Source organism: Carcharhinus amblyrhynchos, chromosome 5 (genome assembly GCF_965287045.1).
Source record: "Carcharhinus amblyrhynchos chromosome 5, sCarAmb.v2.hapA, whole genome shotgun sequence".
In the NCBI taxonomy this organism is placed as follows: Eukaryota; Metazoa; Chordata; class Chondrichthyes; order Carcharhiniformes; family Carcharhinidae; genus Carcharhinus; species Carcharhinus amblyrhynchos.
In genome coordinates this window covers 127,627,527-127,641,086 of record NC_137328.1, presented here as the reverse complement: position 1 = coordinate 127,641,086, position 13,560 = coordinate 127,627,527, and the positions used below count along the sequence as shown (strand labels likewise).

The 13,560-nt window shown below is 46.9% G+C and overlaps 1 protein-coding gene across 1 annotated transcript in view; it reads left to right on the top strand.

The window, feature by feature from the left end:
* Window positions 1-4,136: 4,136 nt before the first annotated feature.
* The window catches only part of LOC145343525 (UDP-glucuronosyltransferase 3A2-like), a 51,277-nt gene continuing 41,853 nt past the window's right edge, over window positions 4,137-13,560 (top strand). Inside the window, exons 1-3 of the mRNA XM_080189776.1 lie at window positions 4,137-4,235; window positions 4,867-4,979; window positions 12,696-12,797. Of these exons, the coding sequence (XP_080045902.1) occupies window positions 4,886-4,979; window positions 12,696-12,797 (196 nt within the window). The 5' untranslated portion in view covers window positions 4,137-4,235; window positions 4,867-4,885. The remainder of the gene's footprint in view (window positions 4,236-4,866; window positions 4,980-12,695; window positions 12,798-13,560) is intronic.

Here is a 13,560-nt window from a genome sequence, read left to right as displayed (position 1 = left end):
TCATTGAGACGTATAAGATGATGAATGGGATGGATAGGATAGAGGTGGAGAGACTCTTCCCGCTCAAAAAAGACAGTAGGACTAGAGGGCACAGCCTCAAGATAAAGGGGGGACGGTTTAGAACGGAGTTGAGGAGGAACTTCTTCACTCAAAGGGTGGTGAATCTCTGGAATTCTCTGCCCGTTGAAGTGGTGGAGGCTGCCTCGCTAAATATTTTTAAGAAGCGGGTTGATGGGTTCTTGATAAGAGAGGGGATTAAGGGTTATGGGGAGAGGGCGGGAAAGTGGAACTGAGCTACAACAGATCAGCCATGATCTTATTGAATGGCGGGGCAGGCTCGAAGGGCTAGATGGCCTACTCCTGCTCCTATTTATTTCTTATGTTCTTAAACCCATGAGACAGAGCATCTTACCCAGGCTCACCCTCACCCTATCCACATAACGTCACGTATTTGATTTGATTTGATTTATTATTGTCACATGTATTAACATACAGTGAAAAGTATTGTTTCTTGTGCACTATACAGACAAAACATACCGTTCATAGAGAAAGAAACAAGAGAATGCATAATATAGTGTTACAGTGATAGCTAGGGTGTAGAGAAAGATCAATTTAATGCAAGGTAGGTCCATTGAAAAGTCTGACAGCAGCAGGGAAGAAGATGTTCTTCAGCTGATTGGTATATGAGCTCAGACTTTTGTAACTTTTTCCCGAAGAAGGTGGAAGAGAGAATGCCCGGGGTGCGTGAGGTCCTTAATAATGCTAGTTGCTTTGCCGAGGTAGCAGGAAGTATAGACAGAGTCAATATATGGGAGGCTGGTTTGTGTGATGGATTGGGCTACATTCATGACCTTTTGTAGTTCCTTGTGGTCTTGGGCAGAGCAGGAGTCTTACCAAGCTGTGATACAACCAGAAAGGATGCTTTCTATGGTGCATCTGTAAAAATTGCTGAGAGTCATAGCTGACGTGCCAAATTGCCTTAGTCTTTTGAGAAAATAGAAGCGTTGGTGGGGCTTTCTTAACTATAGTGTCGGCATTGGCGGGGGGGGTGTGGGACCAGGACAGGTTGTTGGTGATCTAGACACCTAAAATCTTGAAGCTCTTGACACTTTCTACTTCATCCCCATTAATATAGACAGGGGCATGTTTTTCTTTACGCTTCCTGAAGTTGATGACAAACTCTTTTGTTTTGTTGACATTGAGGGAGAGATTATTGTTGCCGCACCAGTTCACTAATAAGAACTTAAGAACATAAGAAATAGGAGCAGGAGTAGGCCATCTAGCCCTTCGAGCCTGCCCCGCCATTCAATAAGATCATGGCTGATCTGTCGCTGCTCAGTTCCACTTTCCCGCTTTCTCCCCATAACCCTTAATCCCCTCTCTTATCAAAAACCTATCAACCCGCTTCTTGAAAATATTTAGCGAGGCAGCCTCCACCACTTCAACGGGCAGAGAATTCCAGAGATTCACCACCCTTTGAGTGAAGAACTCCGTTCTAAACCGCCCCCCCCTTTATCTTGAGGCTGTGCCCCCTAGTCCTACTGTCCTTTCTGAGCGGGAAGAGTCTCTCCACCTCTATCCTATCCATCCCATTCATCATCTTATACGTCTCAATGAGATCTCCCCTCATTCTTCTAAACTCTAACGAGTACAAGCCCAGTTTATTCAGCCTCTCCTCATAGCTCAACCCCCTCAACTCCGGTATCAGCCTAGTAAACCTCCTCTGCACTTCCTCCAAGGCCAAAATATCTTTGCGCAGGTGCGGCGCCCAAAAATGCACACAGTACTCCAGTTGTGGCCTCACCAATGCCCTATACAGCTGCAGCAAGACCTCCCTACTTTTATATTCAATTCCCCTCGCTATGAAGGCCAGCATCCCATTCGCCTTCCTGACCACCTGTTGCACCTGCAAGCTGGGTTTTTGCGACTCATGCACAAGGACACCGAGGTCCCTCTGCATCGTCGCCTGCTGCAGTTTTTCTCCACGTAAGTAATAGTCCTTCCTACCATTCTTCCTACCAAAGTGGACCACCTCACACTTGCCAACATTAAATTCCATTTGCCATTTCCTGGCCCATTCGCCCAGCCTATCTAGATCCTTCTGCAGACTCTCCACACCCTCCGCACAATTTGCCGTTCCCCCAATCTTGGTGTCATCAGCAAATTTCGACACTCTACACTCGGTTCCCTCCTCCAGATCATCTATATAAATGGTAAAAAGCTGAGGCCCCAGCACCGACCCCTGGGGCACTCCACTAGTCACCATCCGCCAATCCGAATAGCACCCGTTGACCCCCACTCTCTGCCTCCTATTTGACAACCAATCCTCTATCCACGCTAACACCCTACCCCCAACTCCATGTCCCTCGACCTTCTGCAATAACCTCTTGTGAGGCACTTTGTCAAACGCCTTCTGAAAATCTAGAAAGACCACATCCACTGGCTCTCCTCTATCCACCGCCCTAGACACATCCTCATAGAACTCCAGTAAATTTGTCAGACACGACTTCCCTTTCATGAAACCGTGCTGCGTCTGCTCTATCAAGCAATTCCCTTCAAGATGCCTCGCAATTTCATCCTTAATGACAGATTCTAACATTTTACCTACCACAGACGTTAAACTAACCGGCCTATAATTCCCCGCCTTTTGCCTCGCACCCTTCTTAAACAACGGCGTAACATTAGCCGTTTTCCAATCATCCGGCACTTCCCCGGAATCCAGCGACGTTTGGAAAATAACCACCAAGGCATCCACTATCACCTCCGCCATTTCTTTCAGAACCCTCGGATGCATTCCATCCGGTCCTGGGGACTTGTCCACAATCAGCCCCTCCAGTCTGTCGAGCACCGCTTTTCTAGTAACAGTAATGTCATTAAGACCCTCCATTCCTACCACCTTTCCATCTCTAACACCCGGCAAATTATTCACGTCCTCCTCCGTGAAGACAGAAACAAAAAAGTTATTCAAGACCTCCGCCATATCCCCATCCCCTACCACTAGGTCCCCTTTCTCATCCTCTAAAGGACCAACGTTCACCCTAGCCAGCCTCTTCCTTTTTATATATTTATAAAAACTCTTGCTATCCTTTTTTATATTAAGCGCTAGCCCAGCTTCATAGTTTCTCCTACCCTTCCTTATCAACTTCTTTGTCAATCTTTGTTGACATTTAAACCTCTCCCAATCCTCTTCTCGCCCACTACTCTTAGCTACTCTAAATTCCTCCGCTTTTAGTTTCTAGATTCACTATCACTAGATTCTCTATCTCATTCCTGTACTCTGTCTCGTCATTGTTTGATCCGATCCACTATGGTGGTGTCGTCAGCAAACTTGAAAATCAAATTGGAAGTGAACTTGACTGCACAGTAATGGGTGTACAATGAGTATAGTAGGGGGCTGAGAACACAGTCTTGTGGGGTACTAGTGTTGAGGATTATCATGAAGGAGGTGTTGCAGCCTATCTTAATCTTATTCTGCTAATCCTCCTAATTTTCACATCATTGGACATTGAGGGGCAATTTAGCACAGCCAGTCCACCTAACCAGCGCAGCTTTGGACTAAGGGAGGAACCTGGAACACCTGAAGGAAACCCACCCAGACACAGGGAGAATGTGCAAATTTCACACAGTCAGTCACCTGAGGCTGGAGTTAAACCCAGGACCGTGGCGCTGTGATGCAGTGGTGCTAACCACTGTGCCACTCTGAAAACCCTAGCAACCAGCACAAATTTGATGGAACTCCTAAGCTCTGTGTCAGGGAACTGAGCCACGGTCTCCCCTATAACCACTACACTAAGGAGGAACCCTGTGTGGGTGCTTGCACCACATGGACTGTACCCGTCAAGGCAGCTCACCACCACCTTCTCAGGGGCAATTAGGTATGGGCAGTTAACGCTGGCCCGGCCAGTGATATCCACACCCCAGGAAAGCATTTGATAAAGTGTTGGCCAAAATCTTGAGTCTGCCAATTTGGTAGCAGCATTTGTTGTGGTGATTTGTGCGTTGCAGAGTGTTATAAGTTGAATGTGTCCATTTACAGGATCTGGCTGTCAATGTGAGGTTTGTTTGTGTGTGAAAGTGAAAGAATCCAGGATAATCCCGCCTCCTGTAAGGGGGGAGCCCCAACTCTGTGAACGCAAAGCCCAGTTTCCTTGGGTGTGGGTGAGAAACTGGTTGATTCGCTATGACTTGTGACCGTTAGGACAGTGCACACTCCGCTCTCTGTCCCTCTAGTTCAGGTTTGTGTGTTTCAGTCTCACGTCGTTTCTCCTGTTTGGCGGATCGCTGTACCGGGCCTGCTTTACCGATCACAAAGGCAGCGATTTATTTCGGCTGAGGGTGCGAAAGTTGCAGCAATATCCCGGGAGAAATCCCAGCAAACTGAGCCCAGGAGTGACTGCGGAGTGAGAGCTGGTGTCAGAGTTACGATGCAGATTGAGTAAATGTCCCAGTTACGGGGGGGAGAAGGAGGAGGGGGGGGGGGGGTTGGGGATAGGCTTGATGAAGCAGCAGGGGTCCAGGGAACAAGAATACCGCCTGCAGAGTGGATTAAATATAACAATAAATGGATTAGTGTATTAGCAGCCAGCAGCTCTGCAGGCACTCATTAACACTGTTTGTTTAAACAACGTATTAATTAGATTCTGAAAGGGGAAATAAGAGTTATTCGGAATTGTGATTGTTAAGGGGGGAGTGGGTACTGTTGTTGCTGGCATCCTTTTGGCTCCAATTTTGTCTTGGTTTCTGCTTCCTGACTTAAAGTTTCTAGACTGAAGTCAACGACTTCTTTCTCAATCTTTTACATCTTGATTTGGCAGCAAAATACTTCTGAGCCTTGTGAAATTGATGCGTTCTGTCGATTTCCCGCAGCTGCCCTAACCTCTGGATCATGCGGGGAAAAGGCAGACTCCTCCAGCTGGCTTTCGTATTTGCATTTCTGAAATCGACAGAATCGGCCAAGATCCTGGTCGTTGTCCTGATCGGTAAGTGCTGGGATACAGCATTGCCCAGAGTGGTGGCAACTTTAACACGCCATTCCCAATCCAATAGGACTGATTTATGCTATGATAGTTCCAGTTCTTCTGCTTAATTAGGAAGTCGTAGCTTCTATTTGCTGAGGGTGGAGTCTGCCTCGCTAAATATATTTAAGACGCGGGTAGATAGGTTTTTGGTAGGCAAGGGGATTAAAGGTTATGAGGAGAAAGCGGGAAAGTGGAACTGATCCACTTCAGATCAGCCATGATCTTATTGAATGGGGGGGGGGGCAGGCTCGAAGGGCTAGATGGCCTACTCCTGTTCCCATTTTTTATGTTCTTATTATGTTCTTATGAAAGACAGTAAGAAGTCTGACAACACCAGGTTTAAGTCCAACCAATTTATTTGATAGTAAACTCACAAGCTTTCCCGGTTTGCCCCTTTGTCAGGAATGGAGAGTTCTGGCCTCAGACAGAGCATATGAAGCACAGACAGTTTACAGGTTACTGATTAGAATGCGAATCCTTACACCTAACCTGCTATTCAAGTCTTAAAGATGCCAACAATGTGAGTGGAAGGAGCACTGATCACAGGTTAAAGAGATGTGTACTGTCTCCAGACAGTACAGTCAGTGAGGTTTTGCAAACCCAGGCAAGTGACGGGGGTTACAGATAGTGCGACATGAACCCAAGATCCCTGTTGAGACCGTCCTCATGTGTGCGGAACTTGGCTATCAGTCTCTGCTCAGCGACTCTGCGCTGTCGTGTGTCGTGAAGGCCGCCTTGGAGAATGCTTACCCGAAGGTCAGAGGCTGAATGCCTGTGACCACTGAAGTGTTCGCCAACAGGAAGGGAACAGTCTTGCCTGGTGATTGTTGAGCGATGTTCATTCATCCGTTGTCATAGTGTCTGCATGGTCTCCCCAGTGTACCATGCCTCGGGATATCCTTTCCTGCAGCGTATTAGGTAGACAACATTGGCCGAGTTGCAAGAGTATGTACCGTGTACCTGGTGGATGGTATTCTCACATGTGATGATGTCTCCGTGTCGATGATCCGGCATGTCTTACAGAGGTTGCTGTGACAGGGTTGTGTGGTATTGTGGTCACTGTTCTCCTGAAGGCTGGGTAGTTTGCTGCAGACAATGGTCTGTTTGAGGTTGTGCGGTTGTTTGAAGGCAAGAAGTGGGGGTGTGGGGATGGCCCTGGTGAGATGTTCATCTTCATCAATGATATGTTGAAGACTCCGGAGAAGCTGTTGTAGCTTCTCCGCTCCAGGGAAGTACTGGATGATGAAGGGTACTCTGTCCACCGTGTCCCGTGTTTGTCTTCTGAGGAGGTCGGTGTGGTTTTTCGCTGTGGCGCATCGGAACTGTCGATTGATGATTCGAGCGCCATATCCTGTTCTTATGAGGGCATCTTTCAGCGTCTGGAGGTGCCTGTTGCGATCCTCCTCATCTGAGCAAATCCTGTGTATACAGAGTGCTTGTCCATAGGGGATGGCTTCTTTAATGGGTTTAGGGTGGAAGCTGGAGAAGTGGAGCATTGTGAGATTGTCTGTGGGCTTGTGGTACAGTGAGGTGCTGAGGTGACCGTCCTTGATGGAGATGCACATGTCCAAGAATGCAACCGATTCCGGAGAATAGTCCATGGTGAGTCTGATGGTGGGGTGGAACTTGTTGATGTCATCATATAGTTGTTTCAGTGATTGTTCACCATGAGGCCAAAGGAAGAAAATGTCATCGATGTATCTAGTGTATAGCATCGGTTGAAGATTCTGTGCAGCGAAGAAGTCTTGTTCGAACCTGTGCATGAAGAAGTTGGCATATTGAGGTGCAAATTTGGTCCCCATGGCTGTTCCGTGTGTCTGGATGAAAAATTGGTTGTTGAAGGTGAAGACATTGTAGTCCAGAATGAAGCGGATGAGTTGTAAAATTGCATCTGGAAACTGGCAGTTGTCGGCGTTGTGTGCTGAGGCAGTCGCAGCAATGCCATCGTTGTGGGGGATGTTAGTGTAGAGCGCCAAGATATCCATTGTGACGAGGAGTGTCCCTGGTTCAACTGCTCCATGTGTGCTGAGTTTCCATAGGATGCCCTCATAAGAACAGAATGTGGCGCCCTGACAGGCTCAACAGGGATCTTGGGTTCATGTCACACTATCTGTAACCCCCATGACTTGCCTGGGTTTGCAAAACCTCACTTACTGTACTGTCTGGAGACAATACACATCTCTTTAAACTGTGCCTACTGCTCTTTCTACTCACATTGTCTGCATCTTTAGGACATGACCAGCAGGTTAGTTGTAAAGACTCACATTCTAGTCAGTAATCTGTAAACTGTCTGTGCTGTTATATGCTCTGTCTGAGGCCAGAACTCTCCATTCCTGACGAAGGGACAAACCCCGAAAGCTTGTGAGTTTACTATCAAATAAATTGGTTGGACTTTAACCTGGTGTTGTGAGCCTTCATACTGTGTTTATCCCAGTCCAACGCCGGCATCTCCACATCATGACTGTTATTGGAAAGACCCATTTTTCGTTCATTGTGCTAATGTCTGCTCTTTGATAAAGCTTGCTGCATTTCAGACAGGTTTGATAAAGTGTCATTTGAAGGTCAGTGTTCAAGATAAGGGATGGTTGGGGTTTGGGTAAATGTGTTATCATGGATTAAAGGTTGATTAGTACATGGAAAATCGAGAGTTGGAATAAATGTGTAGAGTGGATGGAATCGGGTGTTGGTGTTCAGTGGGTAGAGGGCACAGCAAGTTTTCAAAGCCATGTCCGCCTTTTGGCTGAGATGAAACATCGGATCAAGCCCAAGAAGGGGAGCAATGCCTCATCCTGTCCTCATGGGTCTTGTTTATCTCTCTTGTGGGGATCAATGAATTGGATTTAATTTGAATTTGATTTCTGAAGCAAGCAAGGAATGGATTACCCAATCCACTCTGAGCAGTGCTTTGAAAGTTTAAGGGTAGAGTTAAAAAATAATTTAAAATAGGGTGTTCTTATGCAAGAAAAGCATCGTGTTGTTGGAGTTGGTATTACAGAAGAGTATTGGAATGATGTGATTGCACTGAAGAGGGTGCAGAGAAAATTATTGGGATGCTGCCTGGGCTGGAGCATTTCAGCAATGAGGAGAGACTGGTTAGGCTGGGGTTGTTTTGCTTAGTCATGATGTGGAGATGCCGGGGTTGGACTGGGGTAAACACAGTAGGAAGTCTTACAGCACCAGGTTAAAGTCCAACAGGTTTATTTGGTAGTAAACGCCACTAGCTTCGGGGTTTGCTCCTTCGTCAGGTAAGTGAGTGTTGTTTTCCTTACAGCAGAGAATGCTGAGGGGGGACCTGTTTGAGGTGTACAAGATTATGAGGGACCTAGATAAGAAGAAACTTTTCTCCTTGGCTAAGGGGTCAACACAGTGAGAAGTCTCACAACACCAGGTTAAAGTCCAACAGGTTTATTTTGCAGCACAAGCCACTACTTTTGGAGCGCTGCCCCTTCATCAAGTGAGTGGGAGTTGTGTTCACAAGCAAGGCATATAAAGACACAAACTCAATTTACAAAATAATAGTTGGAATGCGAGTCTTTACAGGTAATCAAGTCTTACAGGTACAGACAATGTGAGTGGAGATAACATTAAGCACAGGTTAAAGAGATGTGTATTGGCTCCAGACAGGACAGTTAGTGAGATTTTGCAAGCCCAGGCAAGTCACGGGGGTTACAGAGAGTGTGACATGAACCCAAGATCCCTGTTGAGACCGTCCTCGTGTGTGGAACTTGGCTATCAGTCTCTGCTCAGCGACTTTGCACTGTCGTGAGTTGTGATGGCTGCCTTGGAGAATGCTTATCTGAAGAGCAGAGGCCGAATACTCGTGAATGCTGAAGTGTTCGCCAACAGGAAGAGAACCGATTGCTGAGCGATGTTCGTTCATCTGTTGTTGTAGCATCTGCATGGTCTCCCCAATGTACCATGCCTCAGGACATCCTTTCCTGCAGTGTATCAGGTAGACAACGTTGGCCGAGTTGCAAGTGGTAGATGGTGATCTCACATGAGATGATGGCATCCGTATTGATGATCTGGCATGACTTGCAGAGGTTGCTGTGGCAGGGTTGTGTGGTGCCGTGCTCACCTCCCCTGTGGCCAGAGAAGAATTGAAAATTTGGGTCAGAGCCCCTGCAATCCCCTCCCTTGTCTCCCACAGCCTGGGACACAATTCACCTGGAATCACCTCTGCCACTGAAGCTGGCTGAAAGTAATGTTTTGCCCTGGTTTTTCAGTCTTGGTGCACAGTTAGGGAGTGGCCCAATGAATAATTGATTTTTGCTGAAGGTGCATATCTGGATTTACAGCCTGAGATTTTTAATGTATTTGTTAACATTGGGAAATGTGGCAAATGGACTTTTTTCAGAATGAGGAGTGGCGCGACATGAGAGGAAAGGCGATGACAGTGGTGACTGGCCTGACCAAGGTAGGGAGAGCTGTGAAAGGAGGGAGTTGGGGAAAGAAGAGGGGGGAGGCGGACGTGCTCACAATAACTAGGGGGCTATGTGGAAAGAGGGCTGTGAAGTGGTAGGGAAGGCCAAGGACTCACAATGGCAGGCAGAGAGACAAGGAGATGGATGAAGAAGACGAAGAATGAAAGGCAGAGGGAAAACCAAGGGGAGAGGAGCTGGACTCCGACAAGATTGTTTGAATCTCTTAAAAAAACAAAGAGCTCTAATGGATCACACACTGGAGTGTCCTGAGTGGAGGCCTCCAGGGTGTCTATTTGACACGCATCCTTCCTGTGGGTGCCAGAAGCCCCACCCTGACACCTGCAGGAAATGGGGTACCTGGAGGGAGGTCAAGGTGCCTCACTTCTGTGTCACCTACATCCTGATGGTGCCCCTAGAATGAGTGACCATAGAGTGATTGCCAAGCACAAATCCAGCAAGGTCACCATGGTGGTTATTAACAAGGTAACCATGATGACCTTGCAGTGCTCACATAGAATCATACAGTACAGGAGGCCGTTCGGCCCAACAAGTCTGGACTGTCCATGTCCCACCCAGGCCCTAGTCCCGTAACTTCATACTCTTACCCTGCTAAACTCCTGTCACTAGGGTTAATTGAGCATGGCCAATCAACCCAACTCATGTATCTTTGAACTGTGGGAGGAAACCAAAGCACCCGGAGGAAACCCACACAGACATGGGGAGAATGTGCAGATTCCACACAGACAGTGACCCAAGCCATGAATCAAATCTGGGACCCGGGCGCTGTGAGGTAGCAATGCTAACCCCTATGTCACCATGCCGCCAGTAATGTTGCATGTCAGAGCCACAACATTACAGAAGGTGGAAAGACTCTTCTATTGTGTGTTCTACTCTTGTTGAAGGTCTGCTGATGTTCCACTGCCTGGTTTTACATCTCCACCAGTGAGTTGGCAGCTGCTTCCAAACTCACTGAGACTGGGACTGAGCAGGTGCTGGTCTTCAGCAGGTCTCTGAGTACCAGAACCCTGGGCTGCCCCTTCCTCCCACTGTTTCAGGGATGTGTCAGTGAGTTGTCTCCAGAAATTAACCCTGAATCTAATCTAGAGCTACACCACACTGAGGCGTGTGTCTCTGTGCTACAGAGGGTGTGGGTGAATGCTATGATTATTCTTTCTGAGTCCTATCACCCTTAGACATACTCCAGGAGCTTGGGGAGCTGCCAGGCTGTGGTCTGCTGGTACCTGAAAATAATTTTGAGCAGTCGGCACTCTGTGAATTACAGGACTGGGTGAAGTGTTGGAGCTGAGTTCCATACCAGGCTGTTGCAAGGGGCCAAGCTCTGTGCTGCTACTGACCTCCTGGGCAATGGCCTCTCAGGCTGGTGAGGTGAAGTCAGTGTACTTCTTTGAGTCTTCCTTGGGACAGAGGGCACATCAGTGAGCCAGGACTCCCCAGTAAGGGCCCCAATGCTGCCTCTTCTCAAGAATTCTAGCCTTTTCCCTTTGGTTTCTGAATATTGTGTACAATCTGTTGAAGACAGGTGGGTTAGAGAGGCTGTTACAAATGTGCTGGAATAGTGTCCAGAATCATCTGCCAGGAAATTTGGAGGGAAATATTCCTGTGCATTATTAACAAGGTTCCAAGTGCTGAATCTGGCGCAGGATCCCAGCATTCTGGTCAGTGGGAAAGGCACCCCAAGAGCCATATCAAAATGGGAGATTTCAGTCAGGCAGGCAACAACCTCCAGGAAGAGCGAGGTAATTTAAATATCATTGAGTTAACAAAGCATGATGGAGATTTGCATTTTGCTGAGTGTCTTCTTCACTTGTCAGGGATGTGTAAGACCGATTCTTCATGGACAAGAGTGGAAATTGGAGTGGAGGCTATAAGCAGGATGTTATTGAATGTCAGGACAGCTCAATGGGTCAGCTGACCTCCTACTCCTATTTCTCAGGTCTTTAAGCAGCTTGCTGGGAATGTGGAAATGCTGCAAAGCTACACATCACAGCCAATCAGCAGCAGACAGCACATCGCCCAGTTGGTTGGCAAGAAAGAAGCTCAAACCTCTTTCAGCCTCTGAAGTGTTCCAACACTCCTTGCAGCAACTTAATAAGAGACAGCTGATGGCAAATCCTGATTTCAGCCAGAAATATCTGTGCAAGTTCACTTTCTGGGATTCCAGCAGTGATTATGCCACAGCAGGAATTCCAGCAGTGATTATGCCACAGCAGGAATTCCAGCAGTGATTATGCCACAGCAGGAATTCATACCCTGAGTTAGCACCAACTGCTTCCTGTGGCGATGAGTTCCACAATTCCACCACCCCATTGATGAACAAGTATTTTCTAACCTGACCGCAATGGCTTGGCTCTGATTCTAATCTCATGTCTCTTTGTCATAAACACTCACCAGAAAAAAAACATACAAAAATGCACAACCCCTTAATCTCCTCTATTCCCAGGAATTCAATTCTTATTTATGTAATAATAATCTCATAATCAAACTTTTTGAGCTATTCTGACAAATCTATATTATATCCCTTCCAAGATCAAGATCAGGCATAATGATACTGTCACTGGGCTGGTAATTCAGAGGCCCCAGGCTGATGTTTTGGGGACATGGGTTCAAATCCTACCACACTAGCTGGTGAAATTCAACTTCAGTGAAAATCTGGAATTAAAAGCAATGACAGCTATTATCGATTGTTGTAAAAACCCATCTGAATCACAAAATATCCTTTTGGGGAAGGAAATCTGCCGTCATTATCTGGTCTGGTCTACACATGACTCTGGACCCATTGCATTGTGGTTGAGTATTAACTCCCCTCTGAAATGGTCAGGCAAGACACTCAGTTCAAGGGCAATAAGGATGGGTAATAAATGCTGGGCCAACCAGCAATGCTCATGTCCTGTCAAAAAATGAAGACATTTTTTCTGGTGCTGAGAACTCTATGTTCTGTTGGTTAATTAGAGATGGACAGTGAATACTGGCCTAACCAGCAAAACCCACATTCCTTTGTGCAGCTTTTGTAAAACCTCCTTCCCTTTACGTTCCAATCCTGGAGGAGGTGTCCAGATAAAGGAGCGAGAAGGGGAGGAGTGTGAAAGTATGAGGTGGAGAAAGCAAATGTGCGATTTGGAGGTTTGCAGTCATCAGATTTTTGCACAGATGGAGAAGCAGTGCCTGTAGAGATCTGAGCACGCAGCTAACAGACTTTCAGAATGATTGAATTATTCCTTCACTCTGTCCACAGGAGGAAGCCATTATCTGCTCTTTGATGAAATTTCTCACGTACTTTATGAGGGTGGACATGATGTGAACATGTTGGTGCAGACTGGTAACCCCAGAATCAAGGGTAGGTCTACTCTCTCACTCATCTTTCTCTATATGTTACAAAGCTTCTGGTACTTTGCCAATCATCCGTTAGTATTGGTCTAGACCCGGATTCGAATCCCATTTGGCAAACAGTGAAATTTGATTCCAATAAAATCTGAAATTAAAAGTCTAATGATGACCAGGAAACCATTATCGATTGTCGGAAAACCCCAGCTGGTTCACTAATGTCCTTTAGGGAAAGAAATCTGCCGTCCTTACCTGGTCTGGCCTACATGTGACTCCAGAGCCATAGCAATGTGAAATGTCCTTTTGAAAAGCTTTGGAAACTCTGTTCAAGGTCAGTTAGAGATGGGCAATGAATGGTGACCCAGCCAGCGACGCCATGTCCCATCCTGTTTGAAGCAAGCCTCTGCTCTTTCCTTTGGTCTCATCCTCTGCCCCTTTTTTGATAGTTTGGGACCTCTCAAGGCTTGGCTATCCCACTTTCTATCTTCATTCATCAATTGCTTACTGTTCACGCACTCTGTTCTTTGCCAATGATTCGACTTATAGCGATTCAGATTGGATATACTGGGCTGATTTTTGTATGTGACACAAGTGTGGTGCAGGTGGAATCCTGTCTATTTCCTGTTTGACCATGTTTGGGGTTCTTGTCCAGAGATCGGCATGGTAGCACAGTGGTTAGCGCTGCTGCCTCACAGTGCCAAGGACCCGGGTTCAATTTCCGGCTTGGGTCATTTTCTGTGTGGAGTCTGCACGTTCTCCCCACGCCTGTGTGAGTT